A 21,618-nucleotide genomic window follows, 5' to 3' on the forward strand; every position below is an offset into this window, starting at 1 on the left:
CGCCGTGAGACTTGATTTGTCCGCCGAGATAGCTGCTCAGACCGGACACGTTTGTCCGCCGTCAACAAAAACGAATTTCGAGGCCTGTTAAAGCATACGGCAATTGCCGCCGCAATCCAAGGTTTGTTGATTTGGCGATGGCAATGTTTTTGCCGTCATAGATGGAAGCTAATTTCGAGGGCTGTCAGTTCGTACCCTGAAAAGATCAAGAGAAAAAATTAAAAAAAGCGGAAGTCGCTGATCGCAGTTTCCGCAAACATTTTAAAATTTTCCCGGTGAAAAGATCGAGAGAAAAATAGCACAAAGCCGAAGTCGCTGATTGCAGTTTCCGCTAACACTCACCCTAACGCTAACCCTCGCTGATCGCAGTTTCCGCAAACATTTTTCTGCACTTTCCGCTAACCCTAACTATAAACTAATCTATGCTCTAACCTTAAACCTCGCTGATCGCAATTTCCGCAAACATTTTTCAGCAGTTTCCGCTAACCTTTACCATAACTCTAACCATAGAGTAATCTATGCTCTAACCATATCCCTAGTTCTAACCCTAAGCCTCGCTGAATGCAGTTTCCGCAAACATTTTTTCACAGTTTCGGCTTTCCCTAACCATCGAGTAATCTATGCTCTCTAAGCCTAACCCTCGTTGATCACAGTTTCCGCAAATATTTTTCCGCAGTTTCCGCTAACCCTCGAGTTGTTTGTGGAAACTCCGATCAGCGACTTCGGCTTTGTGCTATTAAACTGCGATCAGCGACTTTCCTCTCGATCTTTTCAGGGTACGAACTAGGTTGCACCCTGGTAGCCGCAGCCACTGCAATTATTATTATTGAACTACAACAACGTTTATTTCAATTGCACTGCATGATAAGGGTGCAACCTAATTCGTACCATGAACAATTCGTACCGTCAGTTCGCATCCTTAAAAGATTTGAGAAAAAATTTAAAAAAGCCGAAGTCGCTGAATGCAGTTTCCGCAAACATTTTAAAAGGGTCAGGGTGTCTGAGTATCGGTATCCGCAAACAAACAAACTAAAAAGATCGAGAGAAAAAATAGAACATCACTGATCGCAGTTTTCGTTTTTCCGCAGTTTCCGCAAACATTTTAAAATTTCCGGTAATGATCCTAAGAGTTTTCCGAAGTCGCTGATCGCAGTTTCCGCAAACATTTTAAAAGGGTTAGGGTTGATTGAAGTTTCCGCAAACATTTAAAAGGGTTAAGGTTTAGGGCTAGGGTGTTTCCGCAAACAAACAAACTGAAAAGATAGAGAAAAAAAAATAGAACAAAGCCAAAGTCGCTGATCGCAGTTTCCGTTTTTTCCGCAGTTTCCGCAAAAATTTTAAAATTTCCGGTAATGATCCTAAGAGTTTGCCGAAGTCACTGATCGCAGTTTCCGCAAGCATTTTAAAAGGTTTAGGGTTGATCGGAGTTTCCGCAAACATTTTAAAAGAGTTAGGGTTGATTGGAGTTTCAGCAAACAATTTAAAATTTTTTTAAATGATCCTAAGAGCTTTTGTTTGTTTGCAAAAAATTTTAAAATGCTTGCGAAAACTGCAATCAGCAACTTCGGCTTTTTTAATTTTTTCTCTTGATCTTTTCAAGGTACGAACTAACGGTACAAATTGTTCATGGTACGAATTAGGTTGCATCCGCATGATAGCATTTTACTTCTTATGACTCTTCTGAAAATTTCATAGGCCACTGGTAATATTTTCAGACAGTGAATCTTGTCATCAGGAATATACCAGGTAGGATAATCAGCTTTGAAGTTTAGGTAGTTGATTGCTTGTGGATAGTGAAAAATTACCGTATCTATTGCTTGTGCTGTCACTAAAAAAGCCTAAAAATATGGAAGTGGCTGCATTTACGGCGCCGTAAATACAGTCGTTCCATGCCTTTTTTTTAATCTTTACGTCTCGCTTTTACTGCGCATGCGCGCTGATGCTGGAAAAAAAGTGCGTATATAACTTCTAAATTCAACTGTTTTTGCCAAGTGAATCAGGGGCACGTGCGATCTTTGTCTGGCTCATACTTGCAAGGATATGAGTTCGATTCCACCGAAAGGTAACTTCTTTTTTTTGAACTCAATTCTAACCCGAAGAGACTCAATCGTTAGGCTACCTATTTTTGTAGCCGTTCAGTTTAGTTTGTTTTTAGTTCTGACCATCACAACGAAAAAACAGCATAATAATGACAAACATAACAGAGGTATAGAAAAAGGTAGAAGCGACAAAACGTGGACGTTATAGCGTGCATGATACCAAAGCAGGACAGTCAGTTTGAAATATGGCACAGTCGTAACCGTGGCGTCGTCGTAACACCTTAACAATTTTTTTTAAATTTAAAACAGAGAAAAAAAGGCTAATGAGTTTTTTTTCTTTAACAAATAAAATGAGTAAAAATTCTAAACTTATAAAATTTTTAGGTGTTACGACCGTGCCATATTTTAAACTGATTGTCCTGCTTTACTATCATACACGCTATAACGTCCACGTTTTGTCGCTTCTACCTTTTTCTATATAATACCTCTGTTATGTTTGTCATATACCACTGTTTTTTCGTTGTGATGGTCAGAACTAAAAACAAACTAAACTGAACGGCCACAAAAATACGTAGCCTAACGATTGAGTCACTTCGGGTTAGAATTAAGTTCAAAAAAAAAATTAACTTTCCCTGGAATCTAACTCATACCCTTGCGAGTATGAGCCAGACAAAGATCGCACGCGCCACTGATTCACTTGGCAAAAACAGTTGAATTTAGAAGTCATATACGCACTTTTTTTCCAGCAACAGCGCGCATGCGCAGTAAAAGCGACGTAGAGATTAAAAAAAAGGCATGGAACGGCTGTATTTACGACGCTGTAAATGCAGCCACTTCCTAAAAATATACTGTATTGTTCTGTTGACACTGTATTAGCATGTCTCAGTTGTTTTGTTTTTTTTCTCCAGTAACATTTCTATTGTTAACACTAATTCATTTTGTTTATTATGTGTTGTTTTTGGCTTTTCTATTATTGTTTTTATTACTTCTAGGCCTATTGAAGGTGGCGGCTGACTTAATGACCCTTTGTGGTCTTTTAGCTGTCTCCTTTTCATTCAGTAGGATTTATATATACTTATTACTTTGTTATAACTGATGTTTTTGCTGCGTCTGCTGGCTGGAAAATAAACTTGACTGGATCAAAATAAATGACTGCATACATATGTGTTGAGTTCTTTAGAAATAAACTGTACTCATTAATCAAGTGTAAATTTCATAATGCAGCACTGACATTTTCATTATAGGGCAACTTTCGAGTGAACTTATACTTAAAAGCATTGGAAAATTAGCTGCATACCACCAACATACACCTTTACAGAGATCATAGAAAAAGATCTTTGAGCCTATCAGCAATCACCAGCAGACAACAGAGCACTTTGTTTTTCCACTTTCTCTAAGCATTGCAGTTTTGCGATGTTTTTTTATTAATTCTAGCCTAATTTCTTGAAATCCAAATAAATTACCGTACTGCAACAATTACAACTCAAAGTACACATTAAACTTAATAGGCTGCTGGGGTCAACTCAACCCAATTTAGCAATTTTATTTTGTTCATGAAAAAGTAGAGTTGCCCCTTACTAATATTATAAAAATATGCCATAAAGCAAAAAAACGCTGATGTTTGGGAAAACGGTGGAAATACAGCAATTTTTTAAACAATTTGTTTATTAGAGAATAGATTAGGCCATTTCAGTTCAGTTTGTTTTTATTTCTGATCATCACAAAGAAAAATAATATATGCAAAACATAGCAAAAGTCTAGAAAAGGGTGGAAGCGACAAAACGCGAACTTCATGTGACGTACTTGATATCGAAACAGGATAATCAGTTTTACATTTAGCAAGGTCGTACCACCTCAATTGAATCATTATTCTCAGACTAAGAAAGTTATTGTGGAAGCTTGACTACTGACAGTTTTACAGACTTGTAGAAGTAGGCTAGAATTTTTAATGCAGACTCTGTTACCATGATAAGCTGAGTGAAGTTTCCTCTTGTTGAGGTGTTGTTTATGAATTATTATTCCAACCACTCCTCCACGAAATCAGAGTGTCTATAAGAAGCTGACTTTGTTCAGCCCCCATCTCTATGAAGCTGCCTTAACGCGGTGTAGAGGTGAACCCAGGCTGAAAACTATAGTCATCTAACAATTCCTAGGGCTAATAGACACAAGTAAAAGTCTCAAAACGGCAATTTTTTTTGGTGAAAGAGGGCAGTGTCTGACATGCCGGCATCCTGTAAGGCAGGCCTCGATTAACAGAGGAGCCTACCCGGCAGCCCGTTGTAACCAGTTCGGGCAGTTCCCCTGAAGCTGCACATTTTGATCTTATTGGATCGCAGATGGACATGGAGCTGGCCTAGAGTGTGTGCGTAGGCCTACTGCGTAGCCCTTAAACAACCATAGGCTATAGGCCTAAAAGCAAATGGTCTTTGTCCCAATTTGGACCTGGATCAAACAAAGCCCAATGGCGATGATATTACGGGGAAGCAGGGGCAGGCTTGGTAGAGTTGAGAGCCTTTAGCCCGGTCTGACGCTTTGGCGGCGGATCTATTGGCCTAATGACTGTCTCCCATTGAACTGCGGTGACATTGGGCTTCGGTAGCAAGACCCGTGTCTGGGCTGGCTTATCTAGTATTTCCCGCAGCTCATGAAGAAACATAGTCGTAGAAAATGGGGGGCGGGAGGCGGTCGCTCCCCCGCTGAAAAAAGGAGGTCGCGAATTTGGGCAAAAATGTCCAGTTATTTTGGAAAATCAATCTTACGATGATGATTTGACCTCTCACCAGTTTACAAAATTTTACATAATAGCCTTAGTTAATTATTGTTATAATTTATGAGATACCTTAGCCTACATTAACATTTTTCCAGTGAATGTAAAACGTATCAATTATATCATCGGTTTCGGAAACTATTAAGTTACATGCGGTAGCCTATTCCAATATGGGCAGAATGATAAGCTTCTACTTAACAACTCTTACCTAAAAAGGTTCCCGAATTTTGTATCAGACCATACATCACTTCAGAAATTGTGAGTAGGCCTATTAATGTTGCGTTTTTGAAAGTATTTTTGCACAGACAAAATTTGGGCAAATTTTGTTTGCCTCCCCAAAATGTTTTACTCTCTTAAGCTATGTGGGGAAGCCCCTAGAAAAGGTGGAGTCATGACCTACTAGAACACGGCCAAATATGTTGCTATTTGAGGAAATTTCAAAGAGTTTGAATTGTTACAATCATAACCACGACAAACCTGTCATCTTCCCATTTCCAGAAGTAAGTAAAATAAGCAAAATTTTCACCTAGACATATGTTTGGCTTGTTTAACCGGAGATTAGGTATGTACGTTGAGCACAGTTTACACAACAGTAATGTAATATGTAAGACTTTCCAACTGTACCCTGGAGGTAGTATCGTTTGGTGCAATTGCATCTTTCATTAAAATATCAAGGATTTTTTGTGAATTCTATGTTGTAAGCTGTTCATTTGATATGCCAATTTAAATTTTAGTTTGTTTTGTTTTTCGCCAAGTTTAATTTTGCAAGAAAAATAAGTCTTTTGGTGAAAGACCCTGCTATACAAAAAACCTAACGACTGTATTATGAGACTACCTCCAGAATGCGGTTGGAAAGTCTTACATATTTTACATTATTATTGCATAAATTGTGCTTAACGTAGGCTACATATCTAATCTTCGCCAAAACAAGCCAAAATATGTCTAGATGCAAATATTGCTTATTTTACATACTTCTGTGAGAAAATGACAGGTTTGTCATGGCTATGATTGTAACAATTAAAACTCTTAGAAAATTTCTCAAATAGCAACATATTTGGCCGTGTTCTAGTAGGCCGTGGTGGAGTAAACCTCGGACACCGCAATTCTCATCTGGCCAGCTTGCCGCGGATTACATAAGCCTATAATTTTTTTATCATTGGCAATCAGGCATCACTAAAGCTTTGTGGGCTATCTAGTAGTATCTACTGTTTACCCGGGTTATAATTTCCAATCCTAACTTAGCTACCAAGATTGTTTCTTATGCTGTAGCTTCGACTATATTTCTGAATTTGTTTTAGATTTTGCAGAACATGAGCTGCAAAATAAATACCGTAGCACAATCTGCGCATTAAAAACTTAATTTATTTTCGTTAGACGCTTTTTATCAATAACATAACTTTCTATAACTTATAGTTATTTTGGCTTCATGAAATGGCTTTGACTGTTTCGGCGTTTTCTTCTTTTCCTGAAATCTTATTGATCATTTGGTGAAGTTCTGGCGAGGGGGGTGGAGGCACGGGAGAAGCTTCTTCGCTTTCGGTAGTTTCTACTCCAGACGCAGCCTGAAAAATCCAACAACATCGGCTCCAGTCAGAGACAATGTTGCAATAAATAAGTTACATTGTTAAATAGCTGAGCAAAGCATTTCTTTGCATTGACAAGATGTTAACGAGAAGGAAGTAAGGTACTAAAGGCAGTTGCTTATTTACAGTTTTTCATGAAAGAAGTTTTTTGGTATATTGGCTTATCTGAGCTAAGAAAGCAATAGCTAAATAATTGTTCACAAACGCCAAGACTAGCCTGCTAGACTATAACCCAAAAGAAACGCATGGGCCAACAGGTAGCCACCAAACTTGACAAAAACTTAATTCAAAACATAGTCTACTAGCCGAATTCAAGCTATTAACCTAATGCAGTGATTCCCAACCGGGGTGCTATTTGCAATACTCTAAGTCTAAGGGATGGGTTCTTAACCTGGGGGTTTGCAAACCCCCAGGGGATCACAATGAAATTTCTAGGGGCACTTAGATGGCAAGTTTTCATGTGTTGCTATTGTTTGACATCTTATATACCAGAGAAAAATGTGTGTTGATTGAGAATAGTGCGTAGGCTTACATTTTGCTGAATTTGCGTTATTGTGATGCAACAATACGGAATCCACAGCTTTGCCAGCAAGCTTATATGTGACTGTGAGTGAACGACACGTGTGTAACGATTTTCCTACTGATTTCTCTTCGTGATGCAATCCTTGTGGTATTATTATGTCACAGACACCTGTCAAGGCTCAAGGATTGCCCACAAGGTGCGAGCAGTTAGACGAAGATGAGTGTGAACAACCCTGTTGTAGCTGATGTTGTTTTGAATTCTTTGCTGATATTCCCCACTTGGCTACTTACTTGTGTGAGCAAGGATTTTTAACGCTGTTAAACATAAAAAGCAAATCAGCGCCACTTCATCTTGAGTCGGGCGCTTAACCACTGCGGTAACGGGGAGGACAGTTAATTGCCTTTTCTAAGGGCACGCACAAAAAGCGAACTTGTCTACTTTTCTCTACATTGCATTACAGCTGAAAGTCAAGCAGAAAAGCTATGAATATAATTTTTGAAGGCCTTTGGAATGAAACGGTTAAAGGTGTATTCCAACAACCTGGTACTTTTGAGGTGAAAATCGTTGGTTTGCCACGGGGTGCCACAGAATATTTTCTCTTCTGAAGGGTGCCGTAGGCCTAAAAAGATTGGGAACCACTGGCCTAATGTGATTCAAATTTACTTGGCCTAATTTCCTATTGCTCAATGATTTTTACATTTGGGGGTAAGAACTTAAACGTAAAACGTTTTTTACGATAAATGAATCATTGGACCAATCAAAAGTTACAGCATTTCAACCAATCAGAAGTTGCAGGGAAAACAGAGAAAACATTTCTGATATATAGTAACTTAAGTCAACGTTTGGTCGTCCACAGCTTGGCGTAAACTGTGAACTGTACAGGAATAAGGCGGTGGTAATCATTCCGATGACGTGTGTTCGATTCCCACCCAAACCATAACTCTTTTTTCTTCTGTAATTAACCCTTTGACCGCCAGCACTCATATTTGAGTGCAAGTCTAAAAACCACAACATCTTGCAAACGGTGGCATCGTTGATGCTCGTTGACCTTTTAAATCAAAGATAAAGCAATGGAGAAGTAAAATATATATTAAAAAAATATGGTTTGTATTTAGACTTTTTGAGATTTTTACTGCCAAACTTGGACAAAAATTTTTGCTTGGATTTTTCGCGCTCGCTTCAGACGAGAGAGCGTTACCGTCGCGCTAGAAACTGTTTTTTCAGTGTTGCCGATAATATTTCAAACATTTTATTAAATTTCAACACCAAAAGAGCTGAAAATTTAGCTTATATTTGGGGTTGAAGTGAGAAAAGTATGAAAAGAAATGCAGATAACTTTGCGAGGTCAAAAATTAATTAATATAATTGTATAAAATAATCTTTTTACATTTTTGAAAAGAAAAAGAATTGCTCTTTGACATTCATGTGAAGGTTATTGAGGGGGGATTCATACATGAGGTATTTAAGGCCAACAAACTCGTGATCACTCATGCGTGACGGTAGGGTAAATTTTTGGTGGCGGTCAAAGGGTACCTACCAAACAAAGTTCAAAGCAGGATTAACTCTCTGGCTGAATGCTAGAAGGGTCACAATAGCACAGTAGTCACTTAAACATGTTTTGATTGGTAGGCGGTGTCATCGGGTCTTACAGGGAATTGTCATGTTTAAGTGGCTATCAACTTCTTCCTTGAACTTACAGTTTCCTGCAAGGCCGGTAGTTTGACGTCAACTCCTTCGGGTATTCCTCTATTGTGGAAATCCATGAAATCTTCGCTCGAATCAGGAAATTCGCCTCCGGTTGCCATGTAATCATTCTCATCAACCTATATAAATATTTTAAAATCAACCACATTCTTTGCCATTGCACCAGCATAGTCTAGGCCTACACGTTTTTTTTAGTTTTTATTAAGTAAGCTGCAATGCAAAGTTAGAGCTTAGTCAGCGTGGAAGTTTTAATCCATTTTTAGGCCTCCGGTGAGCTTAAGACAACTATAAATGGAAGTTACGACTTCTACGCGTGGGCCATTCAAAATTTTGTTTGTGGTGACAGGGGAAATTAATCTAATTGTCTTTAATAAATGAGCATAGCCTGAAATTGTGAAAAAACAGAGAAGGCGAAAAGTCAGGTTGCAGATTAACTTACCTGGGGCCACATTGTGGACTTGGAAGAAGACGGAGCTTTTCTATCAGTTTGATTTCCATTCGACGTCAAGCTGAATGTGCAAGTGGTCAAGTCATTGAGTAATACTGCAGGGCAGCACACGCGATAGCTGACAACATTCAGTGAAAAACAAAATCGGCAAAGAGTTTTCAGCCACAGCTAACTGCAAGTACTGTCACGTTGATAGCAAATGGAAAAAGTTCCTTTTACAAGATCTTAAATATTAGCTTTGTGAAATGAAGCAACTTGCACTTGAAATAACAGCAAAGTATACCTAAGCCTTCAGGTTGGGCTACACGTGAAACGTAGCGAAAAAATCCAAGTTACATAATTTCGAATAAGTAAACCTCTTTTCGTACATTTCTGCAAAATATTTTCTACATGTACCTTTTTCTCCAAGACAAAAGTGAGCCTCCTGAAAGGCGTCGTTCTGTGCATGGAGACATTGGGTTAGAGAGGTTCACTACCATTGTTGAGCCCCCAAAAACCTCATTGTATTGTGAGTCTCTCTCGGTCGATGGACTGGAAGGTGGAGGGGTGGGGATAGGATCTATGGAGTGAATATCTCAGTAAGTTCTTCTCGTGTCACTTTCATTAGATTTTTGAGCTTTTGGGGCAAGTTTTTGCAGTCAGGTGAGATAGAAAAATATAAATAACTTCATTTATCAATCACATTCCATAATAATAGGCTACACTTACACAATAAGCTTACACCACAAGAACATACAATTCACAACACATAGAAGAAAGCTTAAGCACGCTTATGACAATCCTGTCGCTCACCTCTGATGAAGAGAACCTAAAGTCTGGTTTAAAAAAAAACCTTGGCAGCGGGTGGGTTTACAATCAGTGTAAACCGTAACTGAAGATGATCACTGTCAGGGGTCATCACTGATCACATACGTTGAAAGCACTTTGTTAAGTTTGGCAAGGCACTAAGTGGATGATATGCTTGAACTAGGACAACAAAGGTGACTTCTTATCTTTCCTGTTTAGTCCACGCAAAGCTTCAACGTCCCACCTTTGCATAAGCTTTGATACGACAAAACTAAGAATAAGCCAGTTTGTAGGCTACCTTCAAAGCTGGCTGATTAAAATTCCTTAACAACATGTAACACGTACGGTAATGCAAGTTTAACGTTTCTGTTACGACAAACCACTACTCCACTTACGCAGTCCCATGTCTTGACTGTTTTTTAAGTAATGGAAGGGTCTTGCTGGGGGAGTTCGCACTACAACATCGTCTGTCGAAGGTCCAATTAGCCCAACTGCCATAAAAATAAAACATAAAATTAATGTTGAGTGGTAGGCCTAGATTGAACCTAGATGTGTTGATCTTAGTGAGACAAACCAGGTAAATACTGATTTGTTTACAAAGTAATAACATATGGATATCACTGTCTCAACTAGGTGATGAAAGTAAAGATAGTTTTTAGAAGATTATAATTTATGGTGCAATTTTGAAGTATGCTTTTGAACTGCGTTCTCAAAGACACCACGGCGTGTTTAATTCACCGCCAGGCAAGTATTTTATTTATTAAATCATCAGGATCAACTCAGTTCATTTCCAAGACATTCGGCACCAGCTGATGAAGCTTCCAAGCTATAAAGAATAAATAAATAAATATACAACATATAGAAAATCGCAAAAAATGTCAGTAGGCTACAACACGTCAGCTCGTGTCCTACCTCTAGATTTAAGGATTGGGCGAATCACTCGTTCCGGTGTGTTTTGAACAATACCGTCAGTTTTTTTTTTTTCCTGGATGGGTTGAGTAGAATTAGGTGGTAGTTTTCTAAAAAAAAGGAACGTGGAAACCCTGTTACAGCTGAGCAAGCTTTGTGCAACTCACAATCGAGTTAATATCAGTAACATAGCCTCTATTCTTTTCTATAATAATCAAATTATTGACAATCAGTTGCTGTAACACAAGACGATGGCGAATAATACGATGCTGTGAAGCATCAAAACCTTCTTTTCTTTAAAAACAAAAGATCGTATATCACTCTGAGTCTTCAATTTCACATTTAAATTTCAGGCAAATCGAAAAATTCATCATTTTCACATTGATTCAACCTCTGCAGAGGTGGCAGACCTTGAATTATTGTGAAAAGTGTGAATTTTACTATAGCAGCTGGGCAAGCATTTATGAATCACTGTAAGCACCTTTTTATTTCTGCAACTGCTGGCTGTATGTCTAACTTATACACAGAAAGAGGAGTTGTTTTGCTGGCCAGCTTGTCGGGACATGCGGCACTTGGTTGGCAAACCTGAAATGCAAAATGGCTTCAGTTATCACGTGATAACAACAGTAGATGGAAAAGTTTCCCAAATACACAGTTTAAGATTGCTTGACGAAGTGGTATATGGTTTCGGTATATACGCGCTATTAGGGCGAATTGAACTGCCTAAGTTAGAGTGATGAATTCATTCCTTGCAAATAGGGTGGAAATGGGGCTTGGGGGTAAAAGTAACGATACGCTAGCAGCTTGATGCAGCACAACAATTGTGACAACCCTCAAGCAAGCACTTCGATGGGCTTTGGACGTCTTGGGTTGTTCTGGTTCATTTATGTGTTCGTTTTGTTGAAGTCTTGCCGAATCGTGGTACAGATTTCTCTGTATCGTGGAAATGAATGGTGGGCCAGGTGGAAGTGCAAATCTGACAGTGATTAATAGCAACACAGTCCACTAGCTTCAGCGCCTAGTTGGAATAACATGACTGCTACCATTAATACGCAAAAATAAGTCTGTTATGCCTTTCTAACAGTATAGGATGCGTTGCTAATCAAGCAGCAACAGTTAGAAAGGTTTTATTAGACCTTACTAACAGTTAGGAGTTTCAGTAAGGTAAAGAAAAATCCTACCCAGACAGCAAATCAGTCATGTTTTACATTGATTCAACGTCAGCAGACGTTGAATCAATGTAAAACATGACTGATTTGCTGTCTGGGTAGTTGCTGGGAGCCAACCGCTTGATCAACTCAGTCTCGAAACTGTGGTGGTTTACTAATAAATGACATTGCTTTGCATATTATTACCGATATGGTTTTTGGTAACAACGAGGAAGAACTGTCAGCCTCTTTTTGATCTTTGTCGGGCAGAGTAGCAGGTACTGCGTAGGTTTGCCCTGTGACCTGAACAAAATAAAAATCGCCAGGTAAAATAGAGTTAATTTGTTTTCAAATTTTGGTTCCTACACAATTCGCTTCAAATTCTGAGAGTGAATGTAGTTTTAGTGGAGCTGCGTCTAGCGTTTTAGAAATTAAAGCAGCTCTGAGAACTTTCAGCAAAAAGTTACAGATTTGATCTAATGGTTTAGAACGTGAGCAACTGTCGCTTTTTTTCCTCTTAATTTCGGACCTCGCCGTTGGTTTAACAAGAAGTGTTTCTTGGAATAAAACAATAATCACTCATCTGGGGAATTGAACCGTAGACCTATCGGTCGACGATCCAGTATATAGGTTTTATGTGCACGAACATGCCGCAAACAAACAAATTAAGTGTGATGGGAAGGTACAATTTAAAGACATTGATATTTTGTGGGATGAGTAAATGCATTTCTCTTTACAGATAGAATAAAAAAAGACTTTTGCTGTTGTTGTCTACCTGACGTAATAGTAAGATTGCTTGCTGGGAAGAGAGCACTTTATTCCGCAACGCCATTTTAATTACTCGAAGCAAAACCTCTGCAAACAAAACAGGTAAAGATATAGCAAAAGTCAATAGAAACCCTTCTGAGTTGTGATGATGCTCTCATTACAGAAAAACACCATCAGTAAATCAAAGGTTAAATGTCACCCAGTTAAGGAAGGCATTTAGGCTTTGTGGCCATGATAGCTGGACATAATCGTACTACATAAACTGAACAAGTATTTAGAAACGTCTTAAACCTTTGCCGTTCATTAGCAGAGGTGGGCAGTAGCGCCGCTACTAGCGGCGCTATTTCTTTGGTAAAAGTAGCGGCAGCGGCGCTACTTTTTAGTTGGAGTAAAGGCTGCAGTAGCGGCACTATTTTTTCCAAAGTAGCGGTAGCGGGAGAGGCGCTACTTTTTTCAGTCGCATTCCCGCTACCCGCTACTTTTTAATTTAAAGTGAAAAAAATACTCGTTTTTTTTGACAACACTGGCGTGGTCAAGCAGCTATATTATATAGCCTATATAATCGGTTTGGTTGCAAAGTTTCGGTCTTTTGGAAATATCGTTTTCTGGTGTGGAGCAAAGGTCCTGCGATCAAGCTATGAAATCGATAATTGGCGACATCCCATGAAACGTCGGTGAAGAAGGAAACAGCAATTGTGGACGCCTTTTTTTCGGACAGGAGCAAGTCCTTGAGCTTTTCGAATATCGAGTTAAAACATCTGTTCATTAAATACAACATCCATCTTCCTTCCAGTGCTGCGGTGAAGAGACTTTTCTCTGTTGGAAAAGATGTGCTTAAGCCAAAGCGGGCAGGACTTAGTGACTCTCATTTTGAAATGCTCGTGTTTTTGAAAGATGCGTAACAATAAATTTCCCTTAGAAAGTGTTTTCTATAACGACGTTAAAATGACAGTGTATTGTAAACAAATGATAACATTCGTTTTCAAGGTCATTTTTGCATAGCTAGGGACTTGAAAAATATTTCCTAGGGTCATTTTAGACAAAAGTAGCGGAAGAAGTAATGGTAGCGCGCGCTACTTTGGTCCGACCAGCGGTAGCGGGTAGCGCGCTACTTTTGTAAATTGGTAGTAGTTAGCGGTTGCGCGCGCTATTTTGGTCCAAGTAGCGGTAGCGGGTAGCGCGCTACTTTAAAAGTAGCGGGTGCTCACCTCTGTTCATTAGCATGTTGGTATATCGACTGTTGTAGCTAGCATTCTCTTTTTCGTTCCGGACACGTTAATAGCAAAAATAATACAATGATATAATTTCTTCCTTGATAAATTTACTAGCTACGGTATTTGTCTGTGGCCGATGAAGCAGTATCCTCTACGACTGCTATGGGTTTACAAAGCAGCGCCTGGACTACTAAATTAGCTTACCTACTCTATACTTGCACGTCTACTTAAGAAGAACAAGAGCGCAGTTTGTTCGAGTAAGTTAAAAGCCGGAGCTATGAAACGGCCAGGAATTACACCTGATCCCCTCAAAAACAGATTCTTTAACAGCTGTGGTTTGAAGATATAAGCCAGACAGAAAATTAACCCTTTTTGAACTTAACGTCTGCAGACCTTGAATCAAAGTATAAAACAGTTGATTTGATCTTTGGGTAAACCTAGCTTGACGTCACTCACCAACAGATACATGACGTAACTTTTCAATTGCATGCAGTGCACTTAGCGCTTCAGCAGTGTTGGCATCTGATGACTTGAAGGAACTAAATTTCAAAGGCTTGCCGTCTTTTCCGAGTTTCCTATCAATTTATTTATACATAATTGCAACAGAAAATGGAGTAAGATGGCATGGGCTCTTCAAAAAACATTGACATTGAAGATGGATGGACTTTTTTTAATCATTTACTTATATATGTATATTTTTTCGCGTAAATAAAACATGTTAACTAAGTTGATTGCTTGGTTTTGATTCTTTATCCTCGGACTAAAGAAGCCTTGACAGGTTATTCCTGGTAGTTTCGCATACTTGTAGAGGCTTTTGACTTAAGGCCGGTTACCGAGATTGGAAGAGTGAAGTTTCCGATTGTTGAAATGTTGTTGCCGGTAAATTATTCCATCCACTAGTGCCGCTTAAAAGAGAGCAGTGCTGAAATGCTTAAGCGCACGCCCCAAGAGCCGAACCAGCGCCGCGTGATCGTGAGTCGGGCGCTTAACCACTGAGCTAACGTGGCGGTTTTGAATATCTGTGATACAATAAAATGAACTCTATACCACCTCACAACAAAACCTGCCATTTTTGCATTGATTTAACGTCTACAGGCGTAGAATCAATATAAAATGATGAATTTTGCTGCTTGGGCAATGCTATATCTTTCCTTAAATCATTGAAAAAAAAAAAACTAAGAACAAAAATAAAAAAATATATCACGCTTGCTGTTTGCCTACCAGCCCTACCTGAAAGGGTGATCGAAGCTAAGCGATTGTAAGCCGATGGTCTGTGTTTTTGTAGATTTCTTGAGTTTTTTCTTTCGCCATTGACTTTCGTTGATCTTCTCAGGTAAGATATCGACAGGTAATATAATGTTTGATGCCGGGGTAGGTTTTCTGACAGGAGAAAAACCCTTTTAAAAAAACTAATTTCTCCCAACATTATGGACAAAAAAGGATTGGTGTATTGAAACTCTCAAAACACTTCAAGATAAAAGTCCACAAATTGTTAGCACGTACGGTACTCTATTGTACACGTTAAAGCTGATCAAAGACTTTAGTTGAGAATAGGCTATGTTATACCAGTTCGCAAATTGCATTTCTATGGCATTCGCATAAACCGTTGAACTTCACTAAAAGAATTTTATTTTAGACTCTGAAGTAGTTTTTCTTTATGACCAAAAAATGGATTTCAAGAAAACAAAGAAATTTTGTAACCCACAAGATCTCAATCAAGTTAAACAGCCAACCAGTACTTTTCATTCATTAACCAAAATCGATCACTCACTTGTCTGAGATATCCTGTGGATTTGGCAGGATTCGGCGTTGCGCGCTAGACCAGTAATACAGAAAAAAAAAAGTTTTACAAACCAAGTTTAAACTGCAGGTGTAGTAAGCTTATATGCAGTCAACAGCTATTCAGTTCAGAGCTCATCTTCAAAACATGGCGTTAGAAGCAAACAAAATCCCTTCAGCTAATAAATGTAACTAAATAGAGTTATGACAGTTAAGTAGGCTGATGCTTAATAATCCAAAACGCAATCGTTTATTAATGACCATTTTCTAAAAGTTATAATTGTCATCATGAACTTTATGAGTGGGCATTTAATCCGAATGCAATTTCTTTAGCAACAGCAAGGGTTAGGTTGGTCATCTGTTTGCTTGGTTTGCCTAATTCGCCACAGTTTAATACTTTACCAATACTCATTGTAAAAAAAACTAGCTTCTCCATATGAACTTAAAACTTGTTAACACGTTTCCCAGACATACCTGGAATTATTCGCCTTCCAAACGTAAACCTTCTTTGGTTGTAGTTTACGAGCGTCCAATTTTATGTTGTTGATGCTGTGAGGTAAGATTCTGTAGACAGAGTGTGGCGGTACACGTTTGTTAGGAAGATATACAGGATCCTGAGAATTGGAATCTTCAGAAGGATGAGAGCCATCAGCAAATCCATGAGAGCTTTGCAAAGGTGTATTTGCTGGGGCGGGAGTTATTCCGTTGCTGACTTCGCTGTAACAAAAAAGGTGACGTGAACGATAATGGTGACCTTCTGTAACTTTGAATAGGCTGGTAAAGACCATGTAGCCTACCTATGCAAGTTTGAAATTATTCCTTGTCTGAACACGTGATCTTCTTTTTGAAACTGATGTTTAATACGTCAATATGCACTGGTAGTAAAATACAACAATTTTTATAGGAACGTTTCAAAACTAACCGAATACCAGTTCGAAAAAGTTTCTAAACAAATAAACTTTTTAAATTTCTATTTAGCTTTTTCCAATTTTAATTTTGCATGTTGATCAAAGTGTTTCTTTCGGAAGTAATATTCATCTGAGGCAGTCAATGCCAGGCTCAGACAAGGCAATTGAAGAAGATTGCTTTCTGGAATTTTTATTATAACATCGGGAGAATATAAATACAAAAATAAATAAGTAGTTTGTTGTACAGTGTACACTTTTGTGGCTGACAAATCTCACTTGTTCAAGGATTGAAGTTGCAACTTAGTTATAAGTTCAAACCCATCAGCTGGTAGATCAGGGGTAGGAAACCTTTTTGATTGATTTCTATCTGACGACGCGGAAGATAACCTTTCTTGTTCACTGTAGCCGTAGTCATCGAGCATATTAACAATTGTCATGACAGGAATTCCATCTGTCATGTTAAAAGCAGTAAATTTATTTTGATTGCTTTACAAACCGACCCTTCTCGGCCTATAAATAAAATACCTACACAACATAGCATTCCACAATAGAGCATGCCATGAGATAGCAAAGAAAAAAAACTTTAACATCGGTATGAAATCATCTTGCATGAAATGGACGGTTTAGTGCATGGAATGGAAGAAATCCTCTAAGCTCTGTAATTAGTAGTCTTCGTGTTATGCAAAAGTAGGGTTGTTGATACTGAAATTATTTGAAAATTCTAGAATTTTGTTTTCAATGTTTTCATCCAATACACTATCAGGATGATCACTGGTCTAGAGGAAGTTCTAAAGAATAGAAATGTGGTTCACAAAGCACACTTGGCTGAGGATTAAAGTTTTGTGACTATTACGGAAGAAGAAAAATAAACCATAACTACACACCAAATGTGTTGTCCCTTTCTTCATAAATGACTTTGTCTTCTTTAAATCTGAAAATTCGGAAGAAAAATGTAAGAACAGGCTGGTTCAATCAAATACTATCGAAGAAACGTCAAACAAAATCAATTAACAAAATTGAAACAATAAACCATAAACATTAAAAGGATAGTATAGTGGTTAAACATAAGAAAATAAAAACTAAATAACAATATTCAAACATTAGCAACAATAGAGCTTTGGTAAAGAATTTGTCTTGTTGAACCATAGGCATACAAAGCCATATAACTTGATCAGATTTAACATGTTTAAGTATATTGTAGTAACAGCTTATTTAATTTTGTTTCAATAAATCGGTTTATTTAAGTTTACTAGGTATGTTAGGCTACTATAATAAACTTAAATATGTCAATTCTGATTACGTTACTCGACTTCCTTTGCTTACATGGTTCATTGAACATACAATGAACATACGCATTGAACATACACTACTTATTGACACCATCGAGTTTGATAAAATTATTTTTACGATTTGTTTGGATCAGACCTATGGATCAATTCACAACAAGCAAAGCAAACATTAAAAGTTAATCACAAAAACAAAATAATAATGCAATACTTGCGAAAAATTGTTGCTCTTGTGAAAAAATACGCCAAAGTGTTGCCATTTAGTTTTATACATTTGAACAACAACAAAGCAGACAAAAGCCTATTACACGATAAGCAAAATTATATAAAAAAATTAAAATAATCATGTTTTTTTAATATCTTTTGCAAAAGATTTAACAACTGAGGTCCCGGTAGCAATTTCATAGCCTACTGACAACAAAAATCCAGTCTAAAACAATCTGGGGATGCAGTCTGGTTTGAAAGTTGCAAAATTCTCCACAGTTACTTTGCATTGTATTTTTAACAGACTTGTATGTAACAAAAGACAGAATAAGGCAAAGAAAGGCAAAATAAGTTGAAGTGTAGTAATTGTAGTCAATTCACCTGAAGATATGTAAAATGCCACAGAATTAATACTAAGAAAAGAACGCAAGAATGTAACTGAGATGAAGAGTACAAAGCGCTGATTTAATTGGAAAGCCACACGAGTAATCAAATTAGACATTTGCATCCTGTAGACAAACATGTTATATTTACAGTAACTAACGGAAGACTGGAACACTTTGAGTAAAGCTCATCACATAATGATCAGCCTACCACTTAACTGTGTGATATCTGTTTGATGGTTTTTGAATCAGGTGAAAAGAATGTTATCTAAAGTCAAGTTTATTTTGTTTGTACTTTTATTTACAAAGTCAAAGTTTTATTTGTTCCCAACAAAAATATCACAATGATTGATTGTGATTCGTCACAATCAATGATTTGATTCGTCACCTGGATTTTTTTGAAATTTTAGGCAATGGTTTGTTTTGGTGAAGTTCCCTTTCAAACCGTTTTGTGCCTTCCCAACATTTCGGATGTGAGCAAATTTGTAGCCCGCAAGTCGATAATTCTGGTATGGTTGCTGATGCAGGTTTCATCAGATTGATTGGATCATAAAAGTGCATCTTAGTAAACAACAATATCTGCAATAAAAAAATGCAGTGTAAATGAAAATGATTGTAATATTCATATTATAAAATAATTAACTTTTAGTATCCTATCTTGCCAAAAAGATTTTACTAAATGTTGGTAGGTAAGTTACATACTAGAATCCAAGCATCGGGGGATGAGAAGATAAGGTTCTCATTATACTAAGCCTTCGACACTAACAAAAGTAGGATGGCTAATTTCTTTCTCTTGGCTGCATTTCACTCAACAACTAAGCCTACCCAATTTATTACACCCTGGATAGAGATGAGTGGTGTTTTTCAACAACCAGCTTAAGCTGAGAGTCAAACCAGGATTACATGATTGGAAAGCGAGCGCCTTATCCACTGCACCATCTCACTGCTTAAATGTTGGTTAGGGAACGTTCAAATATTACGTGACGCCTTCGAGGGGGAGGGGGGTTTATGCAAAGCATTACGTTAGCGTAACATCGGAGGGGAGGGGGTTCAAGCAAAACGTTAAGTAACGCTTTCAAGTACGGAATGGTAGTTTTTTGTGCTGAATTCGTAGTAAAAAAGCGTTACATGGGGGAGGGGGGGATTGAAAAAAGCGTTACGTTGGCGTTACATGGGGGAGGGGGGGGGTCAAAAATTCGGAAAAAAAGCGTTACGTAATATTTGAACGTTCCCTTAGGTACAAAACATTATTTACTATAGCTTTGTTTTTATTTCTGATTATCAATGCGAAAAAAATATGTGTGGTTTAAAACTTGCCGTTGTGGCAAGGTACCGGCTACAAGATTACCCACTATGGAACGACGACATGTGTACTACCAAGAACTGTGTTTACAAGATCATAACACAAGAAATGCAGCAAAAGCTACAAAGGCAGCATGATCCGCCCATGCCACTCCCGCCTGAAAAAACACCTAGCTCAGATAAAAGTTTGGCCTTTGATAATAATCAACAACAGTGACTCACCAACTTTAAATTTACAATCACTGCCTGAGAAAACAACGCGGTGCAAAATGACGCAGTACAATTGCATTTCAAAAAGGCCATTTTAAATTGTCTTTAATATGCTTTATCCTGTTTATTAAACTGAGATTAAAAATAGATTTTCACACCACCAAATTATTGAACATAAAGTTGCAATCATCCGGATAGAATGCAACATTGCATTAAACTGAAGAAAAGTAAAGAGTGTTGCCTTTCCTCCAGGTGAAGGCGCAAGTAAAAATTAAGCAAGGCGCAAGCACACAACAAATTTTGCCTAAAGCCAGTACAGTAAGCAGATCTGAATGAGCGCTCAAGGCAAATGAGCCTCTGGAACAATAGTTTAAACCAGTGGGATTTTGCCACCTCTTTTTTTGATAATTATGTTTCTGCGTGATTGTTGTTACGGTACACTGTTTTTCTTTGTGCATTTTGACAATAACAAATAAATTGAATAGCATAAATGTACTAAAACAGAAATAGATACCGTATACGTTTCATTAATCTATAACTTTAGAATGTTTACTTTATAGTAAATTACAAGTAGGTAAATTAGATAACTAGGCTATAGCCTACTGGTAATTATGTAGGCAAAATAAGAAACTAGTGGATGTTGTTGGTGCAGAAAAATATGACCAGGATATATCATTAGCTTGCCATTGTCAAGATTTTCTACTGGTCAAGGCAAAATTCCTGTTCGTTAAATACGTTCGAGTACACTTGTTCAGCTTCGACTATTCTGTCATCAAAATAAAACTTCCCTGAGCTGGCTTTCCACAACCTGCCTTGAACATTAAATATATATCTGTCTCATGTAAAAAAAGTAAGGTTTAGCTGTATCACCACTTTTTTACTTTCCCCCATAGAGTAGCAGTATTAGTGTCTTTTAAAAGATAGTTATAGATCTTTTTACGATATAATTTCACTTACAATTTAAAGTACAGTAAGCTACTCCATATGAAGTTTTCTGTCTGTCCCGAAATGTAAGCTAACTTTAAGAAATAAAAAAAAATGGACTACCGTACTGAGGTAGGCTAGTACCTCAAAAACTGCAGGGCAATCGGAGAGGATACTCCTACATTGTTTAATCTTTGAATATAATTTTTTTATGTCGCTGCCCTGAACGTATAATCAAATGCACTGCGCTCCTACTGCATTAGTGAAGGTAATTTTCAGGTATTCACATAGTAGTTGGCTTCAAAAGTTGCTATGCAACATCAACCTGCAGTCTTCAGACTCAGTCCAACTTTTTCATAGCCCTCAAGTGGTGGATAAAGAGTACAATTTTTTTTTTTAAATGAGTAAATAACAGTTAGGTATCATTTTGCGCCCGTTGCAACAAGAAATATTATGCACTGTGATCAAAAATTCAACACAACAAACAACTGCAAGCAGTAATTGGACATGTAGGCTGTCATTAGTTTGAAGCAGTGTTAAACCGACGTCGTAATATTTTCTAAATAATATAGTTATGATCAGGAGCGTAGTCAAAGAAGGGTAAAGGCATTGAGGAAAATGCAATGATACCGAAAACGGAGGTATGTAAAGGCTTGCAGCGATTGTTTTTTTTTTACGACACTGGAACGGGGAAGGTAGTTGATAGAGCATTAAACGTGCTGTTCTTTTTCAA

At 37.8% G+C, this 21,618-nt stretch overlaps 1 protein-coding gene across 4 annotated transcripts; it reads right to left on the minus strand.

The window, feature by feature from the left end:
- Window positions 1-6,148: 6,148 nt before the first annotated feature.
- Window positions 6,149-21,171, minus strand: LOC145769269 (uncharacterized). 4 transcript variants are annotated; one of them, XM_082580862.1, is made up of 17 exons: window positions 21,030-21,171; window positions 18,838-19,028; window positions 17,461-17,507; window positions 16,853-17,027; window positions 16,143-16,385; window positions 15,661-15,705; window positions 15,120-15,269; window positions 14,346-14,464; window positions 12,683-12,762; window positions 12,115-12,210; window positions 11,241-11,344; window positions 10,763-10,869; window positions 10,246-10,341; window positions 9,461-9,623; window positions 9,056-9,125; window positions 8,610-8,735; window positions 6,149-6,368 (listed from the first exon to the last, which is right to left on the minus strand). In XM_082580862.1, exons 2-17 carry the CDS (start codon window positions 19,008-19,010, stop codon window positions 6,231-6,233), a joined length of 1,932 nt encoding a protein of 643 aa, XP_082436988.1. In that variant the 5' UTR covers window positions 19,011-19,028; window positions 21,030-21,171; the 3' UTR covers window positions 6,149-6,230. The 4 variants fall into 4 exon arrangements, with proteins under 4 accessions (XP_082436988.1, XP_082436995.1, XP_082436981.1 ...); XM_082580869.1 differs by lacking the exon at window positions 21,030-21,171 and adding an exon at window positions 20,919-20,992; XM_082580855.1 differs by lacking the exon at window positions 21,030-21,171 and adding an exon at window positions 19,974-20,083.
- Between the last annotated feature and the right edge of the window lie 447 nt (window positions 21,172-21,618).

This window comes from Aplidium turbinatum, chromosome 1 (genome assembly GCF_918807975.1).
Source record: "Aplidium turbinatum chromosome 1, kaAplTurb1.1, whole genome shotgun sequence".
NCBI lineage: Eukaryota > Metazoa > Chordata > Ascidiacea > Aplousobranchia > Polyclinidae > Aplidium > Aplidium turbinatum.

What these genes read in the sequence shown, in the direction of transcription:
- LOC145769269 (XM_082580855.1), bottom strand. Translation starts at nt 20,054, where the DNA reads ATGGCCTTTTTGAAATGCAATTGTACTGCGTCATTTTGCACCGCGTTG. An exon ending in AGAAAGGGACAACACATTTG is followed by an intron (nt 17,028 to 17,460) that starts GTGTGTAGTTAT and finishes TTAACATGACAG; the next exon opens with ATGGAATTCCTGTCATGACA. An exon ending in TGTTACCAAAAACCATATCG is followed by an intron (nt 11,345 to 12,114) that starts GTAATAATATGC and finishes TTTGCATTTCAG; the next exon opens with GTTTGCCAACCAAGTGCCGC.